The 12,877-nt window shown below is 33.8% G+C and overlaps 2 protein-coding genes across 2 annotated transcripts; both read right to left on the bottom strand.

Moving 5' to 3' along the window:
* Positions 1 to 3,415: 3,415 nt before the first annotated feature.
* Positions 3,416 to 4,534, bottom strand: LOC107923627 (glutathione S-transferase F13). Its single transcript, XM_016853815.2, has 3 exons — positions 4,278 to 4,534; positions 4,121 to 4,169; positions 3,416 to 4,021 (listed from the first exon to the last, which is right to left on the bottom strand). Exons 1-3 carry the CDS (start codon positions 4,422 to 4,424, stop codon positions 3,558 to 3,560), a joined length of 660 nt encoding a protein of 219 aa, XP_016709304.2. The 5' UTR covers positions 4,425 to 4,534; the 3' UTR covers positions 3,416 to 3,557.
* A 1,656-nt stretch (positions 4,535 to 6,190) lies between these two features.
* On the bottom strand, positions 6,191 to 10,036 carry LOC121203132 (autophagy-related protein 18a). Its single transcript, XM_041106038.1, has 4 exons — positions 8,847 to 10,036; positions 8,000 to 8,198; positions 6,958 to 7,084; positions 6,191 to 6,485 (listed from the first exon to the last, which is right to left on the bottom strand). The coding sequence occupies exons 1-4, from the start codon at positions 9,684 to 9,686 to the stop codon at positions 6,395 to 6,397; spliced, it is 1,257 nt and encodes a 418-aa protein (XP_040961972.1). The 5' UTR covers positions 9,687 to 10,036; the 3' UTR covers positions 6,191 to 6,394.
* Between the last annotated feature and the right edge of the window lie 2,841 nt (positions 10,037 to 12,877).

Genomic DNA, 12,877 nt, shown 5'->3' on the forward strand with positions numbered 1-12,877 from the left:
GCACTCAACAAAATCATCATAGTAGCATGTACTTTAACAAAAACATAACAGCAGCATGGTTGGCCATTTTTCAACACGGTAGGATCAACCCATAAAATAACAATGGGTTTCGTCCACTTATCCATCTTCGCCTCAAACAACAGTGGAATATCAAGAACGATTACCTTATACCCTTCTATCCAAAGCTTCAGAATTTCTAAAACGATGTCAGAACAAACTTTACCCACATTTCCAAATCAAAAGAATCCACATTTTCACGACAAGGTAAGTGATAATGGTCATATGGGATGACTTAAGTATGCCAAGTATTTAAGTAAACTAAATAAGAACAAACTTTACACTAAAAGGTCGATTAAACATTTTGATGGTAAACGTTCCACCTCCAAGACTAGTAGACTACAATAGTAGTATAACAGTAGATAAGCATTGCTTGGAAAGGCTATTCCCAATGTTAAGCTGGCCAGCTCGTCAAAACGAGAAAATTACAGAACATTTATCGACTAAGGAGTTGACGTTCGGAGTCATCAGAGAACACAATTTGGCCCAAATTCAAACCATCAACTTGACTATCACCTAGTTAAATGTCCGGCCCAAATTCAGCCACCACGTTTTTGTACCCGCCTGTGTCCCTCTTCAACGCATCCTGCAAAACCAAAACTAATTACTATGGATAAAATAATAGGGAAGAAACTGTAGACTTCACCAATGCGACCCTCCGATTAACCCTACTATTATCATTTTCCCTCTACATTTTTCCTTTCTTCTTCAACCTTTGAATGAACCTCTTGTTTCCTACGCAGGTCTGGTTACCTTCTCTATTAAAGAACGACTAAGTTTTATAGTTATATAAATAAGTATGGTAACATTGGATAGTCCAGCGCATCTAGTGTAGTGGTATCATAGAACCCTCCCACCGTACTGACCGGGTTCGATTCCCCGGATGTGCAATTTTCTTCACTTTATTTTTCAATTTTTGCTCTCAGCCCAAGTGCCCAACAACCACTGTTAAATAACATAAGATGTTAGAACTTATTTCCTTTACCTTTGAAAGCCTACCCTTTTTTTCTTGACCCACTTCTGTGGTTTCTTCCAATAAATTCACACTAATGTGCCGAACCTTCAATATAAGTGGAACGGTTTTGGTCTGGTGGTTTGATTAATAGAACGGAACAAGAAGGCTTTAAGAATGATGATGTAACTTTAGCTGGGCTGCTTTATGCTTGTTTAGTTCAAGGGAAGTTTGGATTCTTGCCTGGTCTAAAAAACATTATGCATAATACATTGATCTCTTGGCACGTTGGGGGGTTTAGATTTATCCGGGTATGCCTGTTAGAGCATAGAGGTCTATCCGAGATCAATATTAATGCTTGTGGTGATTTTCTCAGTTGAATTAAAAATTGATAATCTGTCCAATCGATTTACTTGATATTTTAAAATCTAAAGAAAATTGAATCGATAAAAAATTGGTCAAATCGGATAAAAAAACTATTATAAAATCTTTTGAACCCAATTTAAGTTATTTTAAATATTTAATTTTATTTATTATAATTTACAAATTGAATGTTTATGTTATTATTATTTATTCTTGTTTTCTCCTAGTTTCTTTTTTAATATAATTTTTTTATTTTATAACGATTAAATCAGTTAAACTGAAAATTCTATCCTATTCTTACAACAATGCTGCTTGCTGCTCGTAGAGCATATGGGAATTTGGAATGCAGTGAGATTGGTGCTAAGAAACTTGCGGAGTTGGAGCCAGCTATCAACGCTTACTTTATTGTGTTGTTCAATTTGTATGCAGAGATGGGGAAATGGGATGATGCTGAGAAAGTGAGAGCATTCATGAAATTAATGCTCATTTTCCTAGAAACTAATCAATAATGCTTTCGTTTTTCTGCTTTCCAGCCTTAGACAAATAATGGGAACTAGCTCAAACTCAATATTTTATGATCAGCCAGCTCTGCCTCAGCCATTGAACTCCACCCCATGCATTGTGACAGCAATTTTACCACATTTCAGGTTGAGTTTTCGACATTATGAACGTGGTCTACTCGACTAATTTCAAAACACAACCACCACTGAATAAAAACTTAGGTGAAGGTTGCAGAGTTAAGCTGTTGGGTTCAATCTCCATCCACATTTGAGTCTTTGTCTTTGACCTAACAATGCAAGCTTCTTTTAGATTTTGGTGCATATATTATATAAAGAGATCGAAAGTACCATTGTTTTCCTTCGGTTTTTTTTAATCGGTTACTATTAAATCAAATTAAAATATTGTCCGATACAAGGCATTATCGTGCTTATCATTAGCAAATACAGAAATTAAGCTACTAGGGGAGTCTTACACAACCAAAGTAAATTAAGATGTAGACAAATTAAACTGAAAGTTGTTCCCAAGTCGAACTAGTGTATCAACACATTTATTTTCTTTCCGAAAGATATATTTAAGTGACTTAAAAATTATATTGTGGATAAATTACCTCTTAAAACTTAAAAGTTCAACCTCAACACTAGTGACTTTTGGGATATGTAATCATCAAAATGATTTTTTATAACAGTTCTTGTCTCATTTTGATTCATTGTTTTACTATCTCTAATAAAAAAAAATTATTTTTCAGGATATCCATTAAAGCGAGTTAAGTAATTAGTATTCCGCGTAACTTATTAAAGGTAGAAAAAATGTTGATGTAATGAAAATATGAATGATGACAAAAGCATGTATAATTAGACAAAAGTTGTTAATTTTGAATTTTGTGGATGAAAATAACTGAGCTTTGCATCTTCAAATTTATTAGTGCCAAACAAGAAAGCCGTGCATTCCCATAGAAAACTTTTTACAGCAGCCGATTTGGACGACGAAATTTTTTAAAAAAGGGACAAAAAGTTAAGGTAGGAAAGAGTACAAAGTTGTCAAAACTCAAAAGAAAATCCCACATGATCACCATTTTCTAGCACCGAAGAGCCTCAAGCAAAGATTTTCTTATGTTCAAACTGTAATGTATAATTGAAAAGTGGATTAACTCCACACCTTTCTGAATGGGAGACAAAACAGCAGATTTGCAATGGGAACTCTATATATAAACATGATGAACGTGAAAGTAGATTTTATGGATTACATATAGAGGGTTTAATTATATATAGCAGAAATTCAGATGAACAATCAAGACACGTGGTTTCACTTTCACAAGTGTATGCATTATGATATGTACATAGATTTTTCATTTTTAAATTCCTGAAGCGTATGAATAACATCATGGGTTACGCCAGATCACCTCGATATAATTGCATCACAATCTCCCATAATATATCAAACAAAGTTCTCTATAATTAGCAGTTTAATATACAGTCAATGAGCTCAGAATCTTCTGCATATATTGTCACATTGATAGTAGTATAGTAATCATGGCCAGAGAGAAACGCACAAGCATCACATTTTGAAATTATTATAAATTTTCATAACAATGAAGTGAAAACAACCAACCCCTAAGTCCCAACAATACCAAAACTTGTTTAAAATTTCATAATAATTAAAAAAAGTTAACCCTTTGATGATCAGTTTAGTTCCCCTTCTCACCGAATGTCATGGCTGAAGCCACCTTCTGGAAAGCAGGCCTGGAGGAAATATCTTCCCACCAAGCCTTAACATGTGGACGCTCATTTATCAGGTTAGCACAAGGGGTTTTCATGAAATAGTAAGTGAAAGACAAGTGGAACAAATCGGCCAAGCTGTAGAAATCACCCGCAAGGTACTTGGTGCGGCTCAGTTTCTCCTCGTATACGTCCAGCACTTTGCCTAGCTTCTCCAAGTTTTCATCGATGATTGCTTGATCGGGGACTTTTCCCTGCAGAGGTGCCGCAAAGAACTGGAATATGATCGGGGAAATTGCGGGATGGTATTGCTGGGATTCCACCTCCATCCACACTTTCACCTCAGCCGCTTCTTTTAGGCTTTGGCACCTGATTAGATCATGGCCTGCTTCCTTATACTTTTCAGCCACGTATGCTGAGATGGCTCTAGATTCTGATGTACATAAACATTACAAAAAACAATGATCAAAACAAGTGTTTATTTTTTTTTTCTATCAAATATTTGGATCACAAAGTGATAACAGCAGCCTACCAAAAAGACTGAGATCGCCATCTTCTAACGCTGGAATCTGACCAAAGGGCTGCAAAATATATTTCACAAAATTAAAAAGAAGCCATGAAAACTCTAAGCAATTATCAAATGCTCGTAATATATAGTGACTAAAATAAAAGAATAACTGCGGGTTTACGTTCTTGGCTAGGAAAGGAAGCTGCTTGTGTTCACCGGCAAAAAGGTCGATTGGAATGAGCTCGAAATCAGCTTCTTTTTCATGCAAACAGGTCATCACACGAGAGGTGCAGGGGGACATGGCTGCCCCGTACAACTTGAGGGCCATTTTATTATTATTGAGATTTGAGTGTGAAAGTAAATAAAGGAGAAGAAGTAAGCAATGAAGCTGAAAGAGATAAAGAGCGCAAGTGAAAGGAAGGGAGCTTCAACTGTCTTTATATAATACTAGGTCTGCAAATGTGAAATAGATGACTACTGTATGGATAGTGCCTTGAAAAGCTTTTTGATTACCCTTATTTTGAAAAATAAAAAATTGAGCCTAAACCCAAATTGGTAATACATTATTATTGAGTGGGATCAATATAACAAATATTTAATAAAATGTGTACTTCAATCAAATTTAAAATTGATTTGATGATATGTATTCTACCCATAAAAAGATGATTTTTTTTTTTTAACTTTATGAGTTTTATAATCGTTATTAGAATTTTTCATATAGATTCGTTATAGTATATACTTATTGAATCCTAAACTTAATCAAAGACTCAAATATCATTTCTTTAATTGATAATGTCTTATAAAAATTGAAGGTATCTTTCCAAGATGTTAGTTGCTTTAAAAACTCTCCCTTCTATAAGTATATCTTTCCTTTGAGAGGTAAGTTTCATGGACAGTGTTAGCATGTGAAGTCTCAGTGGACAAGTTATGGTGAACCTTCCCATTGGTGTGTTTAGACATAACTAATGAACCACATGCTATATAAGTAGGGACCAATATTTATTCTCTCACTATTGTCTTATTTATTCACCAATAGTTTTTGGTTGGACAAAAAATTCTAACAAAACTTGGATGAGCATGAACACACAACATAATACAATCTTCTCTTTCAAATTACAAGGGAAACAAAGTGTAAAAATGTCTCTTTAAACCATGTATTATTTCAATATTTGGAGTCAACAATTGGTACAACAAAAAATTCATAATTTATATTATTATAATTTTTTTAATATTTTTATAGTGTAATTTGGACTTAAAATATTATTATTTTTTAACCAAAATTTTTTTATATAAATATTTTAACAAATATATTTTTCACTTCTATAATGAGAAGTCACATTTACTAAAGAGTAATAATATATTATATATGTGTAATTTAGTATTTGTAAGAAAGTTAAAAAAAAAATAAGAACCTACTCTCCTACTTTTTCTCATGAAGTTTCTTAGTAATAATCATGTATTAAGAACATAAATGAAGTATTAGCGTTGATTATACATAATAAATGTTAAGTGGATGATTTATATAATTTCTTGGCAATATATAATGACAGAGTCTGGTCAAACCACAGTTTTCAGTGCCCTACATAAAAAATGGTCAAATAACAAACCAAAGCATCATCTTGAGATTTGTTCTTTAGATTATGTTATTCGGACATCTATTCATACGAGGAGAATCAACAGCTTTCGGTTATGACTTCTACACTGGTCTAAATTTATTTTATATTTTGTTTTATTGTGTTGAAATAAGGTAAGCTCTTTCTTTTATTTTAAATAACAATTATTTCCAAAGGAACCTTACCATATTAAATTTTTTATTGGAAAATAAATTCACCTTTGTGAATTGATTTGTGCATAAATTATAACATACAAACAGTTTTTTACTATCTAAAAAACATCCTTGAAATTTAACCATTATTTAAGCAAAAACCATTTCAACATTAGGTCGAGTTTTTCAATTTCTGATTTTGCAACAATCAGATTTCAAAGATAATTACGCGCTGGATCCAAAAAATTTATCTATTATTAAAGTGTAGGATTTAGCATTGTAAATTTGCTATGCCGCCTCTACGTACCTACCCTAAAAAGAAAAGGAAATTAAACAATGAAATGAACAGGTTTTATATATATAATATCTTTTGGGTACGCCGTTCCAAACTATACAAATCTATATATAGTTTTGTATATTTACAAATTAAGAATACATCAGGCAAATTAGGGGAAAAGGTGGTAGAACCTTAAAATATACAATATATTTATATGCCCGATAAAAAGAAAAATATTATAAATAAATGCAGCACATTAGAAAGCTGCCTCAGGCTTCAGAAAGTTGTGATATTCCAGCTGGGTCATTTCCCCACCATTCACCGGGTCAAATTGGCATCGGTAGAAGCTTCATCCATAAAACCCCATTACACTTTAGTCAGTGGCCTTTGTCTCATAAAACTCTCTCTTTTAACAAAATAAGAAACTAAAACAAAAGGAACATGTAGCAGCAGCATACAACAAATCTAACACACACACACACACACAGGAGAAGACAAAGGTCTTTGGCCATCAAGAAAAACCACCTTGAAAACATACAGATGCTTCGACGAAACTTCCTATGTATGTACTAATGAAATTTCATAAAGGTTCTGCTTCTAAAAACATTTAACTCTAGGAAAGTGGCGGATCAACCACCCCTATGCCAAGGTTACTGATTAATCACAAAATACCTAACTATAGCCGCCCTATATATTAGATTGTTGATTTACCAGAGCATTATAAACTCAATTTAACAGAAATAATGGAAAACTTTATTTTCATGGATAGATGCTCTAAGCAATTTTAAATAACATCTACTAGTATTTGATTTTTCTTACCTTCCATCAATGCCAAGAATTACCACTGTATTCTTTTGATGACCAAAAGCAACAATGTACTGAGAACCTTCAACCAGGCGGAATTGAGCCACTGACCACTCTGAACTGAAGTACTTGGGTAACACACCTGCAAATGGAAAATCAATTTAGGATTTTAGATGCTTTTCTTGGTTTACTGCCCCCAAAAAACCAAACAGAAGAAAATCAAATGCATAATTCCAAGTAAATATATTTGACACAATCTTGCTCGATGTCACATTCTATTCAAGTGGGTTACTTTCTCTGCTAGATGAAGTACTCGGACAACTCTCCTATAAACAGAAAGCCCATTTTAGATGCTCATCATATCACTCACAAAATTTGAAGACATTATTTAATGGGTTAAATCACTTTTTGGGGCCTAAACGTCTTTTTAGTTCAAGTTAGGTCTTGAACTAGGCAGTTGTTCTAACATTGGGGCCTGAACATTTTTTGTCCAAGTTAGCCCCAAAACTTGGCAAGTGTTTCCAAATTAGGGCCTGAACTTTTTGCGTCCGAGTTAATCACTGATATTTCCTTAAGAACCCTAAAGTTCGGGACCCAATATGGGAACAATTGCCAAGTCCAAGCCCCAACATGGGAACAATTATCAAGTTCAGGGACTAACTTGAACAAAAAAAAGTTTAAGCCCCAATATGGAAAAAATTACCTAGTTCGGGCCCCAACTTGTTGCCAAGTTCAGGTCCCAAATAGTGATTTAACCCTATTTTAAACACCAATTGACTAGGAGCTCATCATTATTAGAATGCTGATTCCCTAGCAGCATCCAACTAACACTTGTAATTTTGTTTCTCATGCAAAGGTGACAATAATCTCAGAAAATCACGAATAGGAAGTTTTAAGGGGCAATTGGCATTGAATTTTTTCCTATAATAGATTCTATTCTGTTGCACAAAAACTTATCGATAAGAGAACTGTTCGAATAAATTAATTGTTTAAGACAAGATTACAAGTTCGAATAGATGGCAATAGAAAAAGTAGTGGGCTAAAGACAGCACTGTACCTTTGATAAAAGAAAGAGAGGAATGCGGTGATGTAACAGGGTCGGAAGCACTTTGTGACCTGTCAATACCTGGAGATCCACCATTAATCTTAAGGCTGAAAACATGGACTGTGCCTTTGTCACTTGAAACTGCTAACCACTGGGCATTTGAAGAGAACGCCAAACTATAAATTTCAGCTCTATCTGCCCCCCTTCTTACCTATATTTATACACATGAAAACTTCCAGAATGTCAGCAAATGTTTTGAATCATAGTAAGTAAGATAATTATTATGGAATCTCAATGTAGCCCAGAACCGTAAGAATCACTAAAGCCACTAAAATGATTTTGTGAATATGTTGCACTCACTGCATCTAGAAAATTCAAAAGAACAATATCTAACACTCGTAACACATGACATGACAGTTTAGTAGAAAACCATGAAAAAACTGGATTACTTAGACACATACTTAACTATGAACTAGTTAGTATCCCCCATCTGTTCGATTAGAATGCCCTAATCTTGGTCCCAGTTTCTCACATATAACTCAACTTGCTAGCATTTGCAAGTAACTCGGAAAAATACATTAACCTTTTTCAAGCTGACATAATAAGATGGAAATAGAGCAGATGCAGCAAAACATACAAAATTCTAGTTTGAGCATCATTGGGCGAACATTCTAATGAAATCTCTTACAAATTATGTGTCTTCGTATTAATTTGACTAAAAGATTACCGTATCACGAGTCAACTAAAAGAATTTTGAAACAATTCCTCGCATTATCAGAAATTTAAACCCACCCAATCTGCCTAATTCAGTTCCAAAATAAATGAGAAAGAAGTAACAAAATAGTATTTAACGGTATACCTCTTGCAGCAAGCTACCATCAACAGTATTAAAAATTCGAACCAGCGTCCCTTTCGAGCTAGCGGTAGCAAGCAACTGCCCGTCCTGCGAAAGCGCGAAGCACACAATTCTTGAATCATGAGCCATGATAAACTTGGTCCTCTTCGAGGCGTAATGCTCCACCCTAACTTGCCCCTTTTGCAATCCAGGGCAAACCAAAACCAAGGACCCAACCCCCTGAGATACCGCGCAGAGTCCCTTAGGATTCGCGATAGTCTCAATCTGGTGCAACAGCTTCAAATCCGCGAAATTGTAGACGAAAATCTTTTGTTCCAAAACAACTACGATTCGATCCCTCCGAAGCCGAACCGATCTTACCTCGGAACGGAACGAAAGCTCGCCGATGCATCGGCTCTGATGGTCGTCCCATATCATAACCTTATTGGGTGGGTATTGCGGGTCAGGTCCACCGCCAACAAGAGCCAAAATATTGCACCGGAAAAGCATCTCAACGACTCCAATACCGCCCCCGCGATCGAAATCCCGGCGAAATATCTCGCGGAATGGATCGCAATTGTAAATCCGGAAGCCATGATCAATCCCGGCGGCGAAGCAACCGTGGTCCTGGTTGAAGGAGATGTGGAGAAGAGAGGGCGCTGCCGCCGCTGCAGGAGCAATCGCCTCGGGTGGAGTCGGAAGAACGGCGTGGAAATTAGGGTTAGAGTTGGGGGTGGGGTCCTGGTCAGAAGAAGGGTGAAGCTCCATGTGAGGTAGAGATTCCGGGTCGTGGTCGGTTTGGTCTGTTGGGGAACGGAAGTTAGGGTTAGGGTTAGGGCTAGGGCTAGCTGAAAGGGTAGCCATGGAAGGATTTAGTAACGAAATATGGATGATTAAGAGGAAGAGGACGGAAACAGATGGATAGAGAGAGAAAGGGGAGAGCAAATCACGATGGTGTCGTGCTGGAAATCGGAGGAGGAGGACAGTTGTTTGTTTTGGATTGGTGGTTATGGTTTATTTGGGGGGCAACAGTTAAAAAAGAAAACAGTTTAGACATACAAATACATATATGTTGGGTTGGGTTGGGTTTGGAATGAAGCATTCGTTAATTTAGAGAAGGCGAATCGACAAAAGCGGCCGAGTTTCGCTTTGTCCCTACGCCAGCTTCCATCCCAATATTCTCATTTCATCCTTAATGAAAACCAAGATTTATTCCATCAATTCTATCTTCAGCATTGATTAGCTTCGTAATGTCATTATACTTCTTTTTTTATATATTTAATTTATCCAAATTTTTTACACATAAAAGGATTTACCTACAATATAAATTTAAAATTATAATTAATAATTATTAGTATTTTAAAAGAAATTTGATAATTGAGACAAAAGAGTGGATTGATAATTCTGTTGCTTTAAATTTTAATATTCATAAAAAAAATAAACAACAATAATCCTTAAAATCAAAAACATTACATGCATTGTTTTCTCTAACCATTTTTACAAATTCAGATAATCATATATAAATAGAAAAAGAAAACAAAAGTGGATTGAAACACTTAAAATGTGTATTATAAAATAAGTGTAAAATTAATTTTTTTTAATATATTTTTTGTTTTAATATTATTTTGAATGTATTAATAGTTTATAGATATTTTTTTTCTGTTTTATTAAATTCATGGTATATGTGTCTATCTCAATCACGAAAACACAAATTAGATTATAAACAAACAAAATGAATATTATTTCAAAAAATATTTCTTTTGGGAAAAGCAAAACTCATTAAGCCAACTAAAACCAACCCAACATATTTACTCCATACAGTAAACATAATTCAACTATTATATTTAAAAATAAAATAGTTTTAAATTATATAATATTTGAAAAACAATGTGAATTTGAGTGTGTTTGCATTGATGCACCCAATTTGTGAGTGCGTATTTTATAAAGTTTGGTGAAAGCAACCGGGCGGTAAGGATTTGCAATACTATTACGAACTAAACTCAGCTACTCTACTTATATTAGTAATGTTGCAATTTTGATCAAATTCAACTTTTCAAGGGCAAGGTTTGATATTTTTGGATCAAACTTGCTCCTTGCTCAATTTAGTCTTAGTATTGTCTTCATACAGTTTGCTCATTCAACCATTTGACCTGTGCTGTTACTCAAGGAAGCTAGGATAATGGGATAATAGCATCTATAACTCTTGTCCTAATTTTTACTCATAAAAGCCCTTTATTCAAAATATATTTACTTTAATATTAAAATAAAGGGCTTTTATGAGTAAAAGTCATAGGTTAAGAGCTTATTTAACTGTAAAAATAGGTTGAGGACTTGTTTAAATACAATGTAGTGAGTAGAAGGGGAATAAATAATAATAAAAAATAAGGAAGGCTTAGAGGGCAACTAGTCACATTTAAGCTTTGGTGCCGCCAGTCACTCAACATGGTAAATTTCAGTCCAATGCCGCCAATTTGACAGGCGGCACTAGTGAAACCATATCATTTTGATAAATAATCTAATGGGCATGCCATTTCAGTTATTAATTCTATTTTTTGCCCTATTTCGAGTTTTAGAAACATTGTGTTAAATTGTTAATGTCTCGTTATTAGAAGTTGATGTTACATTATCACTGGAGATCCATAAAACTCTTTAGAAGCAAGAAACATTGAAGTAATCTATAAAGCTCATTAGAGGCAAAGGTTGCAATATCAGCGAAGATCATCTGCGTTAAATTGTTAATGTCTCATTTTTTTTTCAATACCTCTACTAGATTATCATTACAATATATCAACTTTTCCACATCAATCATGCTTGTAAGTTCCCCATTTTCTTCTTCTTCAAGTTTAAGCACAACAATGAAAGACAAATTACTACAAAGAGGTGAATGACGTTCACGTTTAAAATTAGAACTCATATCAAATTGAAGATCAATGAATTTCCTTTGATTAATGTATTCTTTCGAATCAAGTAACTGAATTTTTTTCAAGTTGAGTTTTGAATATATTATTCTCCAAATGTTTTTTTAATACAGGGTATTTTTATTAGTTTTATTTTTTAAATTTATTTTATTTAATCCGGTCAAAATGAGTTTTTAAAATGAAACAACAACAAATTCAAAGGGTTTTTTGAAATGAAAATGGATGAATCTTTGAAATTACAATGCCTGAATTTATTTTTCATTTAATTCACTTTATTTATATTTTTTAAAAAATAATTTGAACTTAAAAGAAGAAATAGAGATATGATCTCGAAATAACTTGATTTGATAAATTACATATTTTGTTAATCACGTTTACAACATGACATCTCATAACTGGGTTATGCGATAAATGAGATTAGAAATTAACATTGCTAGAAAGAGATACTTATTTGATAAATGAAAAGATAAATTCAGACATCAAAATTAACCTATGAAAGTAAATGTACCGTATAAAATATAAATTTCATGATTGTCCCTTATTATTATTACTTATTTTGATATTAACAACTATCCATTTTAATTATATAAAATATAAATTTCAAATAAGCTTGCAATCAGCTGATCCTGCTTCGAATTGTGAGCACTTTGTGGAAGTGGCTTAAAGTTTGGTGAAAGCAACCTGGCGGTGAGGATTTGAAGTACTATTTTGACTAAAGTGAGCTCCTGCTCTACTTATATTAGTAACGTTGCAAATTTAGTAAAATTCAACTTTTCAAGGCAGGTGCTACAAGTGGCAAGGTTTGATATTTTTGGATCAAACTTGCTCAAATTAGTCTCAGTACTGTCTTCGTATAATTTGCTCTTTGTACCACTAAGACCTGGGCCGTTACACATGGAAGCTAGGATAATGGTATAATACCATTTATAACTCTTGTATTTTAGCAATTTTTTTTATTGTGGTACCTAAACTTTCAGAATATTATTTTTTATATTTAAAATTTCATTTCGTTTATTAAAATTGGGATTTGCCTTTTAGCATCGTCAATGATTTGGTGTCGGTCTAGTAGTTAAATGGCATGTGACAATTATTGCATGTCACTTTACGCCTCATTATCAATTATCAATTTTAATTGAA

This window comes from Gossypium hirsutum, chromosome D11 (genome assembly GCF_007990345.1).
Source record: "Gossypium hirsutum isolate 1008001.06 chromosome D11, Gossypium_hirsutum_v2.1, whole genome shotgun sequence".
Lineage (NCBI taxonomy): Eukaryota > Viridiplantae > Streptophyta > Magnoliopsida > Malvales > Malvaceae > Gossypium > Gossypium hirsutum.

What these genes read in the sequence shown, in the direction of transcription:
- LOC107923627 (XM_016853815.2), bottom strand. Translation starts at nt 4,424, where the DNA reads ATGGCCCTCAAGTTGTACGGGGCAGCCATGTCCCCCTGCACCTCTCGT. An exon ending in TTCCTTTCCTAGCCAAGAAC is followed by an intron (nt 4,170 to 4,277) that starts GTAAACCCGCAG and finishes TATATTTTGCAG; the next exon opens with CCCTTTGGTCAGATTCCAGC. An exon ending in TGGCGATCTCAGTCTTTTTG is followed by an intron (nt 4,022 to 4,120) that starts GTAGGCTGCTGT and finishes TATGTACATCAG; the next exon opens with AATCTAGAGCCATCTCAGCA.
- LOC121203132 (XM_041106038.1), bottom strand. Translation starts at nt 9,686, where the DNA reads ATGGCTACCCTTTCAGCTAGCCCTAGCCCTAACCCTAACCCTAACTTC. An exon ending in ATGGTAGCTTGCTGCAAGAG is followed by an intron (nt 8,199 to 8,846) that starts GTATACCGTTAA and finishes GTATAAATATAG; the next exon opens with GTAAGAAGGGGGGCAGATAG. An exon ending in CTCTCTTTCTTTTATCAAAG is followed by an intron (nt 7,085 to 7,999) that starts GTACAGTGCTGT and finishes TTCCATTTGCAG; the next exon opens with GTGTGTTACCCAAGTACTTC.